At 44.5% G+C, this 14,670-nt stretch overlaps 1 protein-coding gene across 1 annotated transcript in view; it reads left to right on the top strand.

Moving 5' to 3' along the window:
- The first annotated feature begins 4,109 nt into the window (after positions 1 to 4,109).
- The window catches only part of ldlrad3 (low density lipoprotein receptor class A domain containing 3), a 74,647-nt gene continuing 64,086 nt past the window's right edge, over positions 4,110 to 14,670 (top strand). Inside the window, exon 1 of the mRNA XM_042111125.1 lies at positions 4,110 to 4,396. Coding sequence (XP_041967059.1) covers positions 4,345 to 4,396 — 52 coding nt within the window. The 5' untranslated portion in view covers positions 4,110 to 4,344. The remainder of the gene's footprint in view (positions 4,397 to 14,670) is intronic.

The raw sequence follows: 14,670 nt of genomic DNA, 5'->3' as shown, positions 1-14,670 counted from the left end.
AACCTGCAGACTCAATCTGCAATTGAATGCAACAAAGACCAAGGAGATGGTGGTGGATTTCAGAAGATCTAAGCTACCTATGTTGCCAGTCTCCATTGAAGGGGTCAATGTGGAGGTAGTCAGCACTATAAGTACCTAGGGATACACATGGACAATAAACTGGACTGGTCAGCCAACACAGATGCACTGTATCGGAAAGGGCAGAGTCGGCATTACTTCCTGAGGAGGCTGCGGTAATTCATTGTCTGCAGTAAGCTCCTCTGGATGTTTTACCAGTCTGTCATTGCCAGTGTCCTCTTTTATGCTGTGGTGTGCTGGGGAGGCAGAATTAAGAAGAGGGACGCTGGGCGACTGAACAGGTTGATAAGGAAAGCTGGCTTTGTTGTTGGCATTGAGCTGGAGTCACTCACAACAACTGCAGAGAAAAGGACCATGAGCAGGATGCTGGCGATCAGGGGCGCAGCTACCCATTTTTTGAGGGGTATGCAACAACAAATTGCCCCCCCCCCCCCACCCCCAAAAAAATACAAACAACTAGTAAAAGTAAAACAATTAAAACAAAAGGCCAATAATGTATTACATATTATTTTTTAAGAAATTCTGCCGATTTGAACTTGAAGTATTGTTAAATGTCTCGTTTTAAGAGTCACTTTAAGAGAGTCTAAACGGTTCTCATAACGTCCTTTTGCCAGCTGTTTCTCACAAAGGATAAGGCTGATTCAACTCTAGCCTTTGTTTGCGCCACATTGACAGCACAATATTAAGTTATTACAAGGAGTCTTCATTGTTAGGAAATGGAATCATGTAATGAGTTGTTGCTAGTGTGACATTTCTGTTTGCAGTTTGCCATTAAAAGTGCAGTATGAGCATGGTAGCCACCTAGCTATCTGAATGGAATATAGGCTGTTTCAATCGGCATATGCTTAGCAAACGCTAGTTAGTCTGGTAACATGAATAACATGAACATGAAACGTGTGCTTCCAGGCACAGACGTCACACTTTAAATCCTACCTGTTGCTTTTTACCATCCACTTATTTAACTACTGTCGCATCCCTTGGCATGTCATCTCATTTTCCCTTTCTTTTTCTATTTTAGCCCCCGACAGCTTTTTTGCTTTATCCATCTTTTTCCATAGACGAAAACTCACTACTCGTACCTGCTCACTCAGCGCTCACGGCGCCCCCACTCCCTCTTCTATGTCAAAATTCTATGATAGAATCTTATGAAATAGGGCGCCTACTCTAGCCTGTTAGTCCTCTAAAATGTTATTTAACATTGAGGAAATGCAGAAATGATTTAGAAACGTACAACAGTAGCTACATATAGAATACACCAAATATATTATTATTTCTATTATTATTATTTTTACCATCGCTTTGGCGCCCCCATGGTTCTGCGCCCCTATGCGCCGCATATAGCGCATACCCACTTTTTGCGCCACTGCTGGCGATCATGGACAGTGACCGCCACACAGCATGCTCAATAAACAGAGGAGCATGTTCAGTGGCAGACTTCTGTCATTGCCATGTTCAACAGACAGGTTGAGGAGGTCCTTTGTCCCCAGGGCCATCCAACTCTTCAATGTCACACAAAATGGGAGGGGAGAAATTGACTTTTCAGCATGAGCCTGTCTCTCTCAGCCCCTACCATCATATCACTTTGTCTGCTGTTCATCTGACTATTTTACAGGCTATATTAACCCTTCTGTACCTCCACTCCAGAAACATTGTGCACTTTGACCTCAAGGTGCGTATACACACACTCTCTGTATGTCTGTCTATCTTTCCCTTCCTCCATCTTTGTCTCTGTCTATTCAGACATGTGGTTAAATCATTACAGCCATAGCAATTTTTGTAAAAATACTTAACAGATGTTTACTTTAGCTCAATTACCAACTATATAGACATCATTTATGGTTCATATTTGTCATTTACCCCTGTGAGATCACATTTATGTGAAAATGAGGAAATTATAAAAAAGGTGAAAAAATAGAAACAAGATTTTGTTGACGTCATCATACTCAAATTCTAGTCACAATATAAGTCTGATACTGCTCCATTGGGATATGATTATGGGGCGTGTTTCAACCAATACATGGGGTGAATCGTGTAGTAAGAAGACCCGAAATATCATTCTTCTCCACAATTGCCTTAATATTGTTTTCTGGTTGTTTTTTAAGTTATTGCACTGTCAATATCCTCAACAACAGATGTGATGGCGAAATCTAAATGTCTACCTTCTAGCAACGGCGTTTTTGTTATGAAATGAAACACTTTGAATGAAACACTTTGTAATTAAACATAATTTACAAAGACATTGTACGATACTGGAACCTAATATATTGTCACTACATCTATCCTCTGTCAACCACAGTTTTCAGCTACAAGGAGTTCTTATGGTCTGAACCGCTCTGGTTCAGTCATAGTTGCTCCATTACAGAACAAGTCCAGACCGAACTTCCCGACCTTAAATGTTGTGGGCGGGGCTAAGTTCGGCTGGCATCCAGGCTACAATATTAGTGCTTATAGTGCCTTCATGCCATTCGTAAGCTCGGAGGACCCGACTTTAAAAATCCCGACCTCCGAAAAAAGAGTGTTCATGAGATCAGCTCGGAAAACAAATACAGGAAATGCATAAATATTAAAACTGCTTGCTATGGTTTAGCAAGTGGAAAATGTCTCAGGTGTGTGTTTCTATCTGTAGTGTTAATTTAGTGATAAATTACCTTGCCTATTTGTAATGAGAGTGAAATTTGCCTCGTGTAGCAAGGGAGGCCGCCTCGTTTGGAGAATATGATAGTGACGTCAAGTCGGATACCTCGGGGCACAAGACTTCCGCACAAGTCTCCGAGCAAAAAATCCAGCCCGACTTTGCGTTCAAGTCATTTTTTCTTTATCGGAGGTAGGAATTTCTGAATATCCGATGTGGCATGAAGGCCCTATTATTTCTTAGAACTTAAACAGGTGAAAGTGATTGAAATGTAACAATTTTTGAACCTTGTGAATAGCAGGTGCAGAAAGACAACCTACACTCAGACACGCACACATACAGGCACACAGACACCTACACTCACAGACGCACAGACACACAGACACACAGACACACACACAGCAGGCCCAGTTAGGAGGAGGACACAGTTCCTACATACAGTAGCACCTTATTACACTTGGGTCCAGTAGACGTGTGTGTGTGTGGGGGGGGGGGGGTGTACCATGTGCAGTCATTGAAATTAAGTTATTTTTTATGTTCTTCACAGAAAATTAGCCAATGCCAATGAGTTTTAGTTAAAATAAATAATAAATAGCATATTTTTGTTCTTGTAGCAAACATTGAAAACGGTCCCACAGACCCAAACACCTTACAAGGATTAATATACAAGTGTGATACGGCCAAAAAACGGGGGCTACTTAGGTATGCAAATAATATATGGTTAATACACGGTTATTACAACATATACGATTTATACACGCATGACAATGGGAAAATTCAACCAAGCAGTGGAATAAAATAACAAGCAAAGTTATTGCACTGTTCAATCCCTGCACTGTTCACTTTGGCACTACCACCATTTGCACACACTCATCTTATCATGGTCAATGCATCATATACCGGTAGTCAGTCCATACCAGACCTTTGTAATTTCCTTTGACCTTTGTAACTTCACATGCTATTTCATTTTTACATTTCTGTGAGTTTGGATAGTATCCATGTTTGTATGATCTTATTTCTGTAAAGGTAAAATTATATTTTTCAAGTTCACTTGGAAAAATTATATTTTTCAAGTCACTCACTGGGTATAAGGATTTTACTAAGCCAATAGGCTACGCATATTATACTTTCATATTCATATATATATATATATATATATATATATATATATATATATATATATATATATATATATAATTAGCCTAATTATAGGCTAATATATTATAAGGAAAGTAGGCCTACACCTTAACCCGTGGAAGTTATATAGCGACATAGCGCTTCATTCTTCTATCCTTAGCACTCGCCTCTCTCATCTTGTTCCCGGGCGAGTCTCCGCCTCTCCAGAATAAGTGCGAACCCGACACCCGACTCAACTCAAGTACCCCTCCATCGCCGACCACCTCTGCCCCTCCCTCGGTCCACGATGCGTAGGCTGTCCCACAGCGTGAGAGCCCACCTCTCCATGCAACTAGGCTAACTTCAAAACTTTGCCTGGAGTAAAACTACAGAGGGAAAATACGTACGCTATGTATTACACCAAGTGGTGAAAAGAGGGGGGAAAGGTTTTTTTTATCGCCCCGATTGTTGCCACACAGCGGGGTGATTTAAGGGCAGGCCGAAAAAAAGACTGTAGGATGTGGATCTGGTATCTCTTACTTGGTTCGGGATCGGGCACAGGCTCGGTTGGTAAGTCATCTGAATGTTTTGAACTCTCATGCTTGTGTTATTACCACCGACGGCGCCGCCGCAGTTAAACTGTAACTAAGTCTGTGTAGCCTTCGTGTTCTCATTCTTTTGTAACTGTTGCAATTCCCTTATGAGTGGTTTCCTTCCGAGAGTGCTAAAACAAGACCAGCCGACACATTTTCTTTTCGAACTTCAAAGATAAGGGAAGTGTGACGTCGTGATGCACATTTTCTTTTCCCCCTCCAATCTCAGCAATGTCGCCTCTCGAAATTCCCTGCAGCAGTTAGCTCACTCAGAAATACGTGGATGTTGTGAACGCGAAGATCAGATGACTCGAGTAACGGTTTGGCTTCATCAACGAAATTAACGTGTGCTATAGTTTGTAGCGTAAGGAAAACATCGTGGACCGAAAGGTTGGAGGGGGGGAGTCGGTGAAGGCTATTCGTAGCCGGGGTAGTTGTCAAGACACAGCGGTGACAAGTCAATCTGCCCCCCTGCTCCGCTGGCCGAATGGGGCCCGAAGCGAGAGAGTCTAATGTTACTTCGTTTGAAAAGTAGGCTATTTATTGAAGGTTAATGTAACGTTTTAACGGATTAGGCCTACATTGTGCCCTTCGTGCAGTTAGCCTACAGTATGTCAAAATGGAATGGACAGGTAGGCTATTGCAGAACCCGAAGGAACACTTTCATGAAAGTTTTGACACATTTCCCGTTTTTTGTTGTTGTTTCTAATGAATGCTACAGTTCTAAGGAATATAAGTATTAGAGACTACAGTTATGGGATGTCCAAATGTCAAGTTGCCGGTTATTACTGCTCCAAGTCCAGCATCATTTCAGGCTTAGCCTATGCATAGGTCAGTCATGTAGGCCTACACACCTGAGCATAACAGGCCTGCATTAATCCCTTAGAAGACAAGTGGCCTCCAGGTTTAACTTTCCTGATTTCACCACAGTGTCAGTGTTCTAAAAAACAGCTGTTCTAAATTGTAGTTGTGGCATTACAATATAGCCCAAAGCTAAGCAGAAAGACACAAAAAGATAGCCTACTGTTGTCACATGTCACATACATACTACAGTAGGTGAGTCAGTTACATAGCCTAGTCCCCTATATTATATAAGGATGGCAGGAACTCAGCCAAACAGACACATGCGATTTGTCTGACATTACAGTGTCCAAGTGGAGAATCAGACTCTATGCACGGCTATAAGCAATAATTAAAGATTCTGAGATGCAGGCTACAGGGCCTATCACATAACCCAGATGGCTTTTTCCAAATGTACTTTATATGTTTTGTGTAATGGACTAAAATGCTACCCCAATGACACTCTTCAATCTTAAGTGCTGGTCTTTCCATAACCTGAGATGACAGGTTGGATCTCTTTAAGCGTCTCAGAATGCATGTTACATGTCCATCATTGATAGGCCTACATCTTTCACCTTTACGCATAATATTATACAACATCATAAACTGCATTGCGTTGTATAGACACATACATTGACTCCCTGGTAGTCACAATCAGGATTTACTAAAAGTAGCACACACTATAATTTACCAATGAAGTGGCAGCGGAACGCCCTGTTTTCTCCGATGGAGGTTTGTAAAAGAAGGCAGATGAAGAATAGCACTCCAGTGGGAATCACAGGACATCAGACACCACAGACCATGTGGAAATGGACAGTATTGTAGACAATAAGAAGTGACAGGGATTAGGCAGAATAGCATAGGGCAGGTAGATTAAAAATTACATGTCGTGTGGTATAAGCAGGTTAAAGGAAGGTGTAGGCTATGCATACACATATATAGCATATTTTCAACTTGACTTACTGTACAGTTGCATCGTTTAAAATTCCAACTGCAGTTCAATAAATTGTTCTGCGTGTATAGGATTTGCAGCTCTACCATGTAACATCACTGAAACCCACCGATATATGTTTTTCAGAAACGCAAGTCATACATTTTTATTAGCTTCATCCTATAAAATCTCATGTTTTATCATGCAGTACAGTGAACACACCCGTTGGGTGTTTGGAGGATGATTTAAAACCGTCATAAACAAAAACAAACAAAAAAAACAAATAGACTGCACGAGACAGTGTTGATTCTGTAATACTTTGGACTTGGGTGGAGCCAAACAGAGAAAGCCACATGTTCCGTCTGCCTTAATAAGAACCCATTTCTTTGAGAGTTCCCCGAGTGGGCTGGAGCATGCGGCTCCATTGGCAAACTCATCTCTGCTTGACTCTCCTCCCTGCCCACACCCCACCACCACCATCCCCCCACCACCCCCCATCTCAATAAAACAAAACAATGCACGCTGTTGCATAATGCCTCCAAAAATCAGCGGCAGACCCACGTTGATATTCTCTGAAGAACAGGATCCTCGCTCACTGTAGTGTACTACATAACTCATGGTGCCAGTGGGTCTGAAAAGATGCACCATGGCTCTTGCCAAACTATGTTGTTGTTGAGTAAGATTTTGAGACCATCTGAAGATGAAACCACTGGAAAAACAATATGACTTAGAAAAACACCTAATTGGAATGCATTGAGTGCATGGGGATATATTGAGCCATGGGAAACTGCTTTTAAACAGCAGATGCTAAATGCTTAACTTTTAACTAAACGTTAAGGCCAAACCATGGAAAGTGACACTGGAACACTGATTAGTAGAGATGTTTGTTTAAGTGTCAGATCATGTTAAGCAGTAGTGGTGGTCTTAGACCTGGAGACTGGTGTGTGTGTGTGTGTGTCTGTTTTTATACTATAATCTGAGAAGAACCTCACCAAACCCTCCGTCCTAATGAGTGTCTGTCTCCTGTCCTGCCGAGATCATTTGAGACCCATCGAACACTTGCTCGCCATTGCTCAGAAGTCTGTCCAAAGGGGACAGGCCAGACGTCTCGCTCTTTAACTGAGGCCAGAGGAGATGGTTAGAGAGAAGTACTGAGCGAGTCGTCCCTCAGGTACCCTTGGATGCCAGGGTAGCCGTCATGGAGTCTCTCTCATCTCATCTCCAGCAGCTTCTACCTCCGGTCAAACTGGTGTGCTTCAGATGTATATTTAAGGCAGGGAATTGTGCAAGCATGCTCAGTGTGAGGGAAAACAGAAGGGCGCGGAGAGCAAGGAGGACTTAAGAAAGATTTCTGTTTGCTCATTGGTTCAGAATCGATCCCGGCTGCCAAGAGATGCAAGCGTGCAGATCTTTGATGACTGAAACCATGTGGCTTCAGAACCTTCAGAACACTCTCGTATTGACTAGAGCACAGCATGCACTTACTGAGTGCACATTACATACACAAGCACACACACACACACTCACTCACGCACACACACACACACACACACACACACACACACTGTCACTGATGCGCATACACACAACACAGTCACACACGCACACACTGACGCACATGCGCAAACACATACACACACACACACACACACTCACTCACTGACGCACATACACACAACACATAAACTCACGCACATACACAGGCACATACACACACACACACACACACACACACACATATACTTACTCTGCACATACATACACAAACACACACATTCTTTTATACCATGCAAAATATAATGCTTCTAAGACCAAATTGTTCCTAAATGTAGTTGTTTTGTTTTTCAATTCTCCCTGACAATTCTTTAATTCTCCCTGACATAGAGAGCTGATGGCGTTGTTGCTAGCAGTGCATTCATGTACAGTATCTGCTGCTGTGCTGTGATAAAAAAGGAAGCTTTCGGCATTGGCTGCTGTGCTGTGCATGGCAAGCCGAGGCAAAAGGAAAAAAAAAACCATCTGCAGGGACTTACCCAGAGTTGACCGAACAGCACTGCCATGTCTAAACGCTGAACTTTGACCTGTCTAGAGGCAGGGGTTGGGGTTGGGGTTGGGACTCCTAACGGCATTTAGCCCAACAAATGCCATACCACCCGCAGCCAAACACACACTGCGCCTCACGTCAGGTTCAGAGTGACAAGTATGAAAACAGTCTCTCTCTCTCTCTCTCTCTCTCTCTCTCTCTCTCTCTCTCTCTCTATCCCCCCCCTCTCTTTCTCGCTCTCTCTCTCTCTCGCTGAGCTCTGCTTGAGCCCTATGTGTGCGTTTTGGAGGTCATTTGTATTTGTCAGTTTAGCCCTTTTGAAGTTGCTATATGCGGAGACGCTTGGCTGTTCACTTGATGGACTGAGAAAAGTTTTTGTTTCATTACCTTGTAGCTGCATAATTGAATTTGTATTCAATGAGTGTCATTAATCAAAAGCCAAAGAGATTTATTTATGCAAGACAACACAGAAGAAACACATCACTGTTGGCCACTCGAGCTGTATTAATATCAAAACTGGCCATGAGCCAAGAATTTCGCGCTTTGGTGCTTCTCTAATATATGTGCATTCCATCCGACGTGCAATTCCCTCCAGATCAGTTCATCTCCCCCAAAAAATATGAGTTTGTTTGCAAGCGGTCTCGCATCAAAATATAGCTCAGGTCAACTAGTTAATGAAGGTCTTCCCATCAGAGTTGGCTTTCTGGACAGCACAACACAACACACACACACAACACACACACACACACACACACAACACACACACACACACACTCAACACAGCACACAAACACACATACACACACATACTGTACACACACACACACTGAGGGGGCACTTCAGAGCAGGGGTTTTTGGATTGCGACACAGGTTTTCGTTTTAGCTAGGGGTGACGAGAGTGATACTGATGTCTCGTAGATGTTATTAGATGTTATGATATCTGAAAGTCCTCAAGAGTTTACTTTACTCTGTGCATATGTGTGTGTGTGTGTGTGTGTGTGTGTGTGTGTGTGGTAATTACCTCCACATGCAGGGGAGTGATCAGGCACAGCTGTCACTCTCTCTCTCTCTCTCTTATGTGCTTGTGTGTGTGTGTGTGTGTGTGTGTATTTCTTTCTGAAATGTAGAGGTGGCAGGGCAAACACTCTATTTACACAGACTTTAAAAGTCGTTAAAAGTCTGACTCATACACACACACACACACACCAGGTACGGTTCATTTGTTTGCTGTAAAGAATCTTGGAGACAATATAGGGCTCCTCCCTCTGTCTGTTTGCCTGTCCTCCTCCTCCTCCTCCTCCTCTTCATGTTTGCCTCCCTTCTTCCTCGAGCAGAGGACACGATCACATTTCTACTCCCGTCCACTGTCCCATTGGAGTAGGACAGGACTTGTCTCCTGTCCCCAGCGCTGTGAGTGGGACGTGGCAGCTGTCTCCTCTGCTCCCCGGGGCCAAGCAGCCAGCCAGGAGCCGTTTCATCGCCCCGTTGTCTCCCAGAATGGCAGTGGGGACAGAGGGGCTATTTTGGGCTTGTGCCCCAGACCCCCCCCCCCCCCCCCCCTCTCCACACACACACACACCACACCACACCACTCAGACAGAGAGTTGGAGGTCTGCTGGGTGACCGAACCCCTCTTGGTCAGGGTGGGCATTACAAGGTCCCCTCCCTAACGCATTGGCAGATGAAGCTGTGCAGCACCACCAAGCAGCTGCTTACTCAGTTCCATAGAGATCTAGTAAAGCAGACCCTAGTATGGGAATATGATCCCTTATTTGTGACAAATATTCACCAATGTGCCATTGCTGTGTTCATTATAACTATATATAACATATAACAGTATAACAGCATTGTTATTTTTATTATTATGTGTAATTATTGTATCATTATTAATTCAAGCGTAGTCTGTGATGAATGCTAATGCTCTTGAGCATTTCTTTCTCCTCTGACACACAGTCCTATTTATTATATTTTTGTGACCACTGAGTTGGTAATGATACATTAATGATATAATGCCAGTGCTCCTCTGCATGGAGGGACAGTGTATTCATTCTCTTGTGAGTGTGTGTGTTTGTGTGTGTGTCTGTATGTGTGTGTGTGTGCGTGTGTATGTTTGTGTGCATGCATGTGTGTTTGTGTGAGCCGTGATGAGTGTTGTTGCTCTGCTGCCATTCAGGCATATTCACATGATGAGGGTGAGACGTAGAGTCTCCCCTGGAGCTCAAACAGTGGCTGGCACTGAGAAAGGGAATCACTGGAGCGAAACTGAGCGGGCTGTGTCGGGGTGGGTTTGGGTTGGGGCTTGGCTGACTCGCTCTGCTGGGTCTATGCAGAATGATGGAGGGTATATGTGTGTGTGTGTGTGTATGAGTCTGTGTGTGTGTGTGTGGGGGTTAGTGATTGTGTATGTTTGTGTTTGTGAATGTGTTTGTGTGTGAGTGTATTTGTGATTGTGTGTGTGTGTGTGTGTGTGTGTGTGCATGTATGTGGAGGGTGTGGTGCTGGATGAGTGTGAGAGTAAGCATCACCTCATCCATCCCCCTCTCTCCCTCCCTTGTCCCCCCACGCCTGGCCCCACCGCTGGGCCACTGTCGAGTCGTAATCCCCTCCTGGAGGCACACCAGCACGGAGCCCAAACGCTCCTCTGCACTGGAACCAATCGCCTGATCTGCCCGGCTGCCTGCCTGCAACCCCCCGTGTTGTCAGAGCCGGGAGGCCTGTGTGTGTGTGTGTGTGTGTGTGTGTGTGTGTGTGTGTGTGTGTGAGTGTAGTATAGGGTAGTGTAGGGTGTGTGGGGGGATTGAACTGAAATGAAATGCAAAGCTGATGTTAATTGCTTTAATGCTGGTACGCTGCAAGCCACAGCTTGGCAGGAGTCTCGGTGGAGCCGGGCTGCCACCAACGTGCTGCTCCCCGCTGCATCTCTTTGTTTTGCTCTCAAGTGAAGTCTGTGTGGAGCGGGCATGCGGCCTGCCTGCGTACAGCGTGACTCTCTTTCTCTCTCTCTCTCGCTCTCTCTCTCCACACCAGGGAGAGCGCTCCAGAGCTCTGAAATGACCTTGACTAAAAAAATGAGTGTTGGTGATTACCGCAGACCCATTAACCTGAAAGGCAGCAACAATAAATTACCTCCAGCGCAAGTGACTGGGAAGTATAATTTACTAATTTATAAAACTGGCAAAATGCGCCCGAAACAGTTTTCAGAGATTTCATTCAATGCATAATTCAGTGTTTCTTATGCATTTACTCTGGTTGTTGCTTGTCTCTTTGGGTGAAATCACAAGCTACCCTCAGATTTATCCCCTTAAACATTAGCTCCAGAAATGTCACCTCTAGTTTTCTGAATCTATTTCAGATTCTGCTTTTAACAGGATGGACAGTTAATCAGGACAGAGATTAATCATATCAGTATATGTAGCTAGACTAGGACATGTTAACAGCAGTGAGAGCCTTGTATGAGAGATATCGCTCATAACACTTCATTACCATGGGTCATGGCAGGAGAGCATGTTAATGAAAAACACCATAAACAAGTATATTTCGTTGTGTGTGACTGAGGACCATACCTTAAACATTATAAAAACAATTTATTTAGATTTTACTCAGCAGTTCCTGCCTTTAACTTTTATCCAGATCTGAGGAGAGAGAGAGTTTGAGTGTTCTTTCAATCCTACTGTAGAGCTGGTTTGTTTAGGGTGCTAGCGTATGTATCATTCAAGAAACACGCTCTGTGCTGGTTATGCAGCGTGCTTTAACATTATAGTATATAATTCACGTAGTGTACTTTGTACGCCGCGTGTTGAGTCCTTTGCACGGTCCATGTAGGGTGATGTGCCTTGTGTGGCCGTGTGTCAGTGGTCGTATGGGCGTCTGGTTGCAGTGCGGAGCAACAGATGGTGTGGGGAGGTCAAGCGGTGCGTGTAGCGTTGCACATAAATCACATTGACCTCTAAGGCCTCACGTGCGTTCTGCTTCGACTGGCTCCGACTTGTCAGCTTTTTTCAGTGGCTTCTTACTGCCAGGACAACAAGAAGAAAAGGAGTCTTTTGATGTCTTAGAATAACATCCAATCAGTGTTTCAGACAGGTTGTTTGTGCAAGTGTGTGTGTGTCTATGTGTGTGTGTGTGTGTGTGTGTGTGTTTAGTTTATATTTGTGTGTCTGTGTGCCTGGCTTGACACATGAAGATTTCAGAAAGTCACTGCAGCAGTAAATTCATCATTTACACCTTTCATAATGTTAGAGAAAATCATCAGTCATTTGATGTAGTGTGACTGTTTAATTGTTGATTCCATAGCTGCAGTGGCAGGCGGTGAGAGAGACAGCGGAGGTGAGAAGGAGGGGGTGTCTCACATTGTAGTGGAGAGAGGGCACTTCAGAGCAGGGGTTTTTGGATTGCGACACAGGTTTTTGTTTTAGCTAGGGGTGACGAGAGTGATACTGATGTCTCGTAGATGTTATTAGATGTTATGATATCTGAAAGGCCTCAAGAGTTTACTTTACTCTGTGCATGTGTGTGTGTGTGTATGTGTGTGTGTATGTGTGTGTGTGTGTGTGTGTGGTAATTACCTCCACATGCAGGGGAGTGATCAGGCACAGCTGTGTCACTCTCTCTCTCTCTCTGTATGTGCTTGTGTGTGTGTGTATTTCTTTCTGAAATGTAGAGGTGGCAGGGCAAACACTCTATTTACACAGACTTTAAAAGTCGTTAAAAGTCTGACTCATACACACACACACACACACCAGGTACGGTTCATTTGTTTGCTGTAAAGAATCCTGGAGACAATATAGGGCTCCTCCCTCTGTCTGTTTGCCTGTCCTCCTCCTCCTCCTCCTCCTCCTCCTCCTCTTCATGTTTGCCTCCCTTCTTCCTCGAGCAGAGGACACGATCACATCTACTCCCGTCCACTGTCCCATTGGAGTAGGACAGGACTTGTCTCCTGTCCCCAGCGCTGTGAGCGGGACGAGACAGCTGTCTCCTCTGCTCAGAGAGACAGCGGAGGTGAGAAGGAGGGGGTGTCTCAGAGAGAGGAGGAGTAGGAGGAGAGAAGAGGAAGAGAGGAAACAAAGCATATTTGTAAGGCTTAATTTCTACTCCTCCGGTTTTACTTAAGCAAAGTCCTAGCTTACAGCCAAACCCCAAACACCTCATTCTCTCTCTCACTCTCTTTCCCTCTCTCTTTCCCTCTCTCTTTCCCTCTCTCTCTCTCTTGCTATTTCTCTCTCTCTCATCTGTCTCAGCAGTTTGGAGTCCACCATTTGTTTTCATTTGGGATGATGTCACTGTTACTCGTATCAGCACGATGAATCGTGTGTCTCTGTCAGACTCAACCCCCCCCCCCCCCCCCCCCCCCCCCCATCACACCACACCCCCCTCACCCTATCATGTTGGCCATCAACACAAATGGTACTGCACTGGGACTGAAGTGAACCATACACACAGACACACACACACACACACACACACACACACACACTCTCTGTCTCTCTGGTGCCACTGAAACTCTCCGGCCTGCATCCACCCTTCCTTCTCTCTTCACTCTGTCTGTGCTGTGAAACATTTGGCTAGTCTGTGTGCATGAAGACATGATGGATGGATGGATAGATGGATGGATGGATAGATGGATGGATGGATGGATGGAAGGATGGGTAAATGAGACTGGCAAGCCCCTGATGGTGGGTAGAAGTGAGCCGGTGGAGTAGCCTGCCACAGTACATTTGCTCACAAGGACGAAAACACTCTGAAACTTTAGAACAGCCTGTCTGAAGTTTGCCACAAACACTTGGCCTGCTGCTAAAATTATGGGAAAAGCACACCATGTTCCTCAGTTTTGCAGCCATTTCACAAGCAGTTAGTGGCTAAAAGTACCTCGCAGTGTACGGGAAGGGGGGAGGCTGTTAAACCATTACCATGACAACGTGAAGGGCTTGACAGGGTAGCAGAAAGTGTCGTGTGGTTGCCTAGTGAGAGGCTGATTAGTACACCCTCCCCTCTTAGCCCACACTTCTACTCTCTTTCTCTCTCTGGCACACACACACACACACACACACACACACACACACACACACACACACAAACACACACAGAGATATAAACACACACACACACACACACACACACAGACACAGACACAGACACACACACACACGTCCACACAAATATAAACACACACACAGGGTGATTACTGTCCTCGCCCTCACGCAGGGGATAAGAGCAAAACCACAGGACTTGATGAGGATCGAGGCAAACCACATTTGTACAAAATTCCGTATTTCTCTGCTGCTCTGCTATGCTGAAACACACACACACACACACACACACACAAATATACACAATAACTCTCTCAGGCACAGACACACACACACACACACACACACACACACACACACACACATTTCACTGTGTGTTTGTACATCTGAACTGTGATATCTGTGAGAGA

This window comes from Alosa sapidissima, chromosome 11 (assembly GCF_018492685.1).
Source record: "Alosa sapidissima isolate fAloSap1 chromosome 11, fAloSap1.pri, whole genome shotgun sequence".
NCBI lineage: Eukaryota > Metazoa > Chordata > Actinopteri > Clupeiformes > Clupeidae > Alosa > Alosa sapidissima.
The sequence above is the reverse complement of the archived record's forward strand: the minus strand, read 5'-3'. Positions and strand labels throughout refer to the sequence as shown.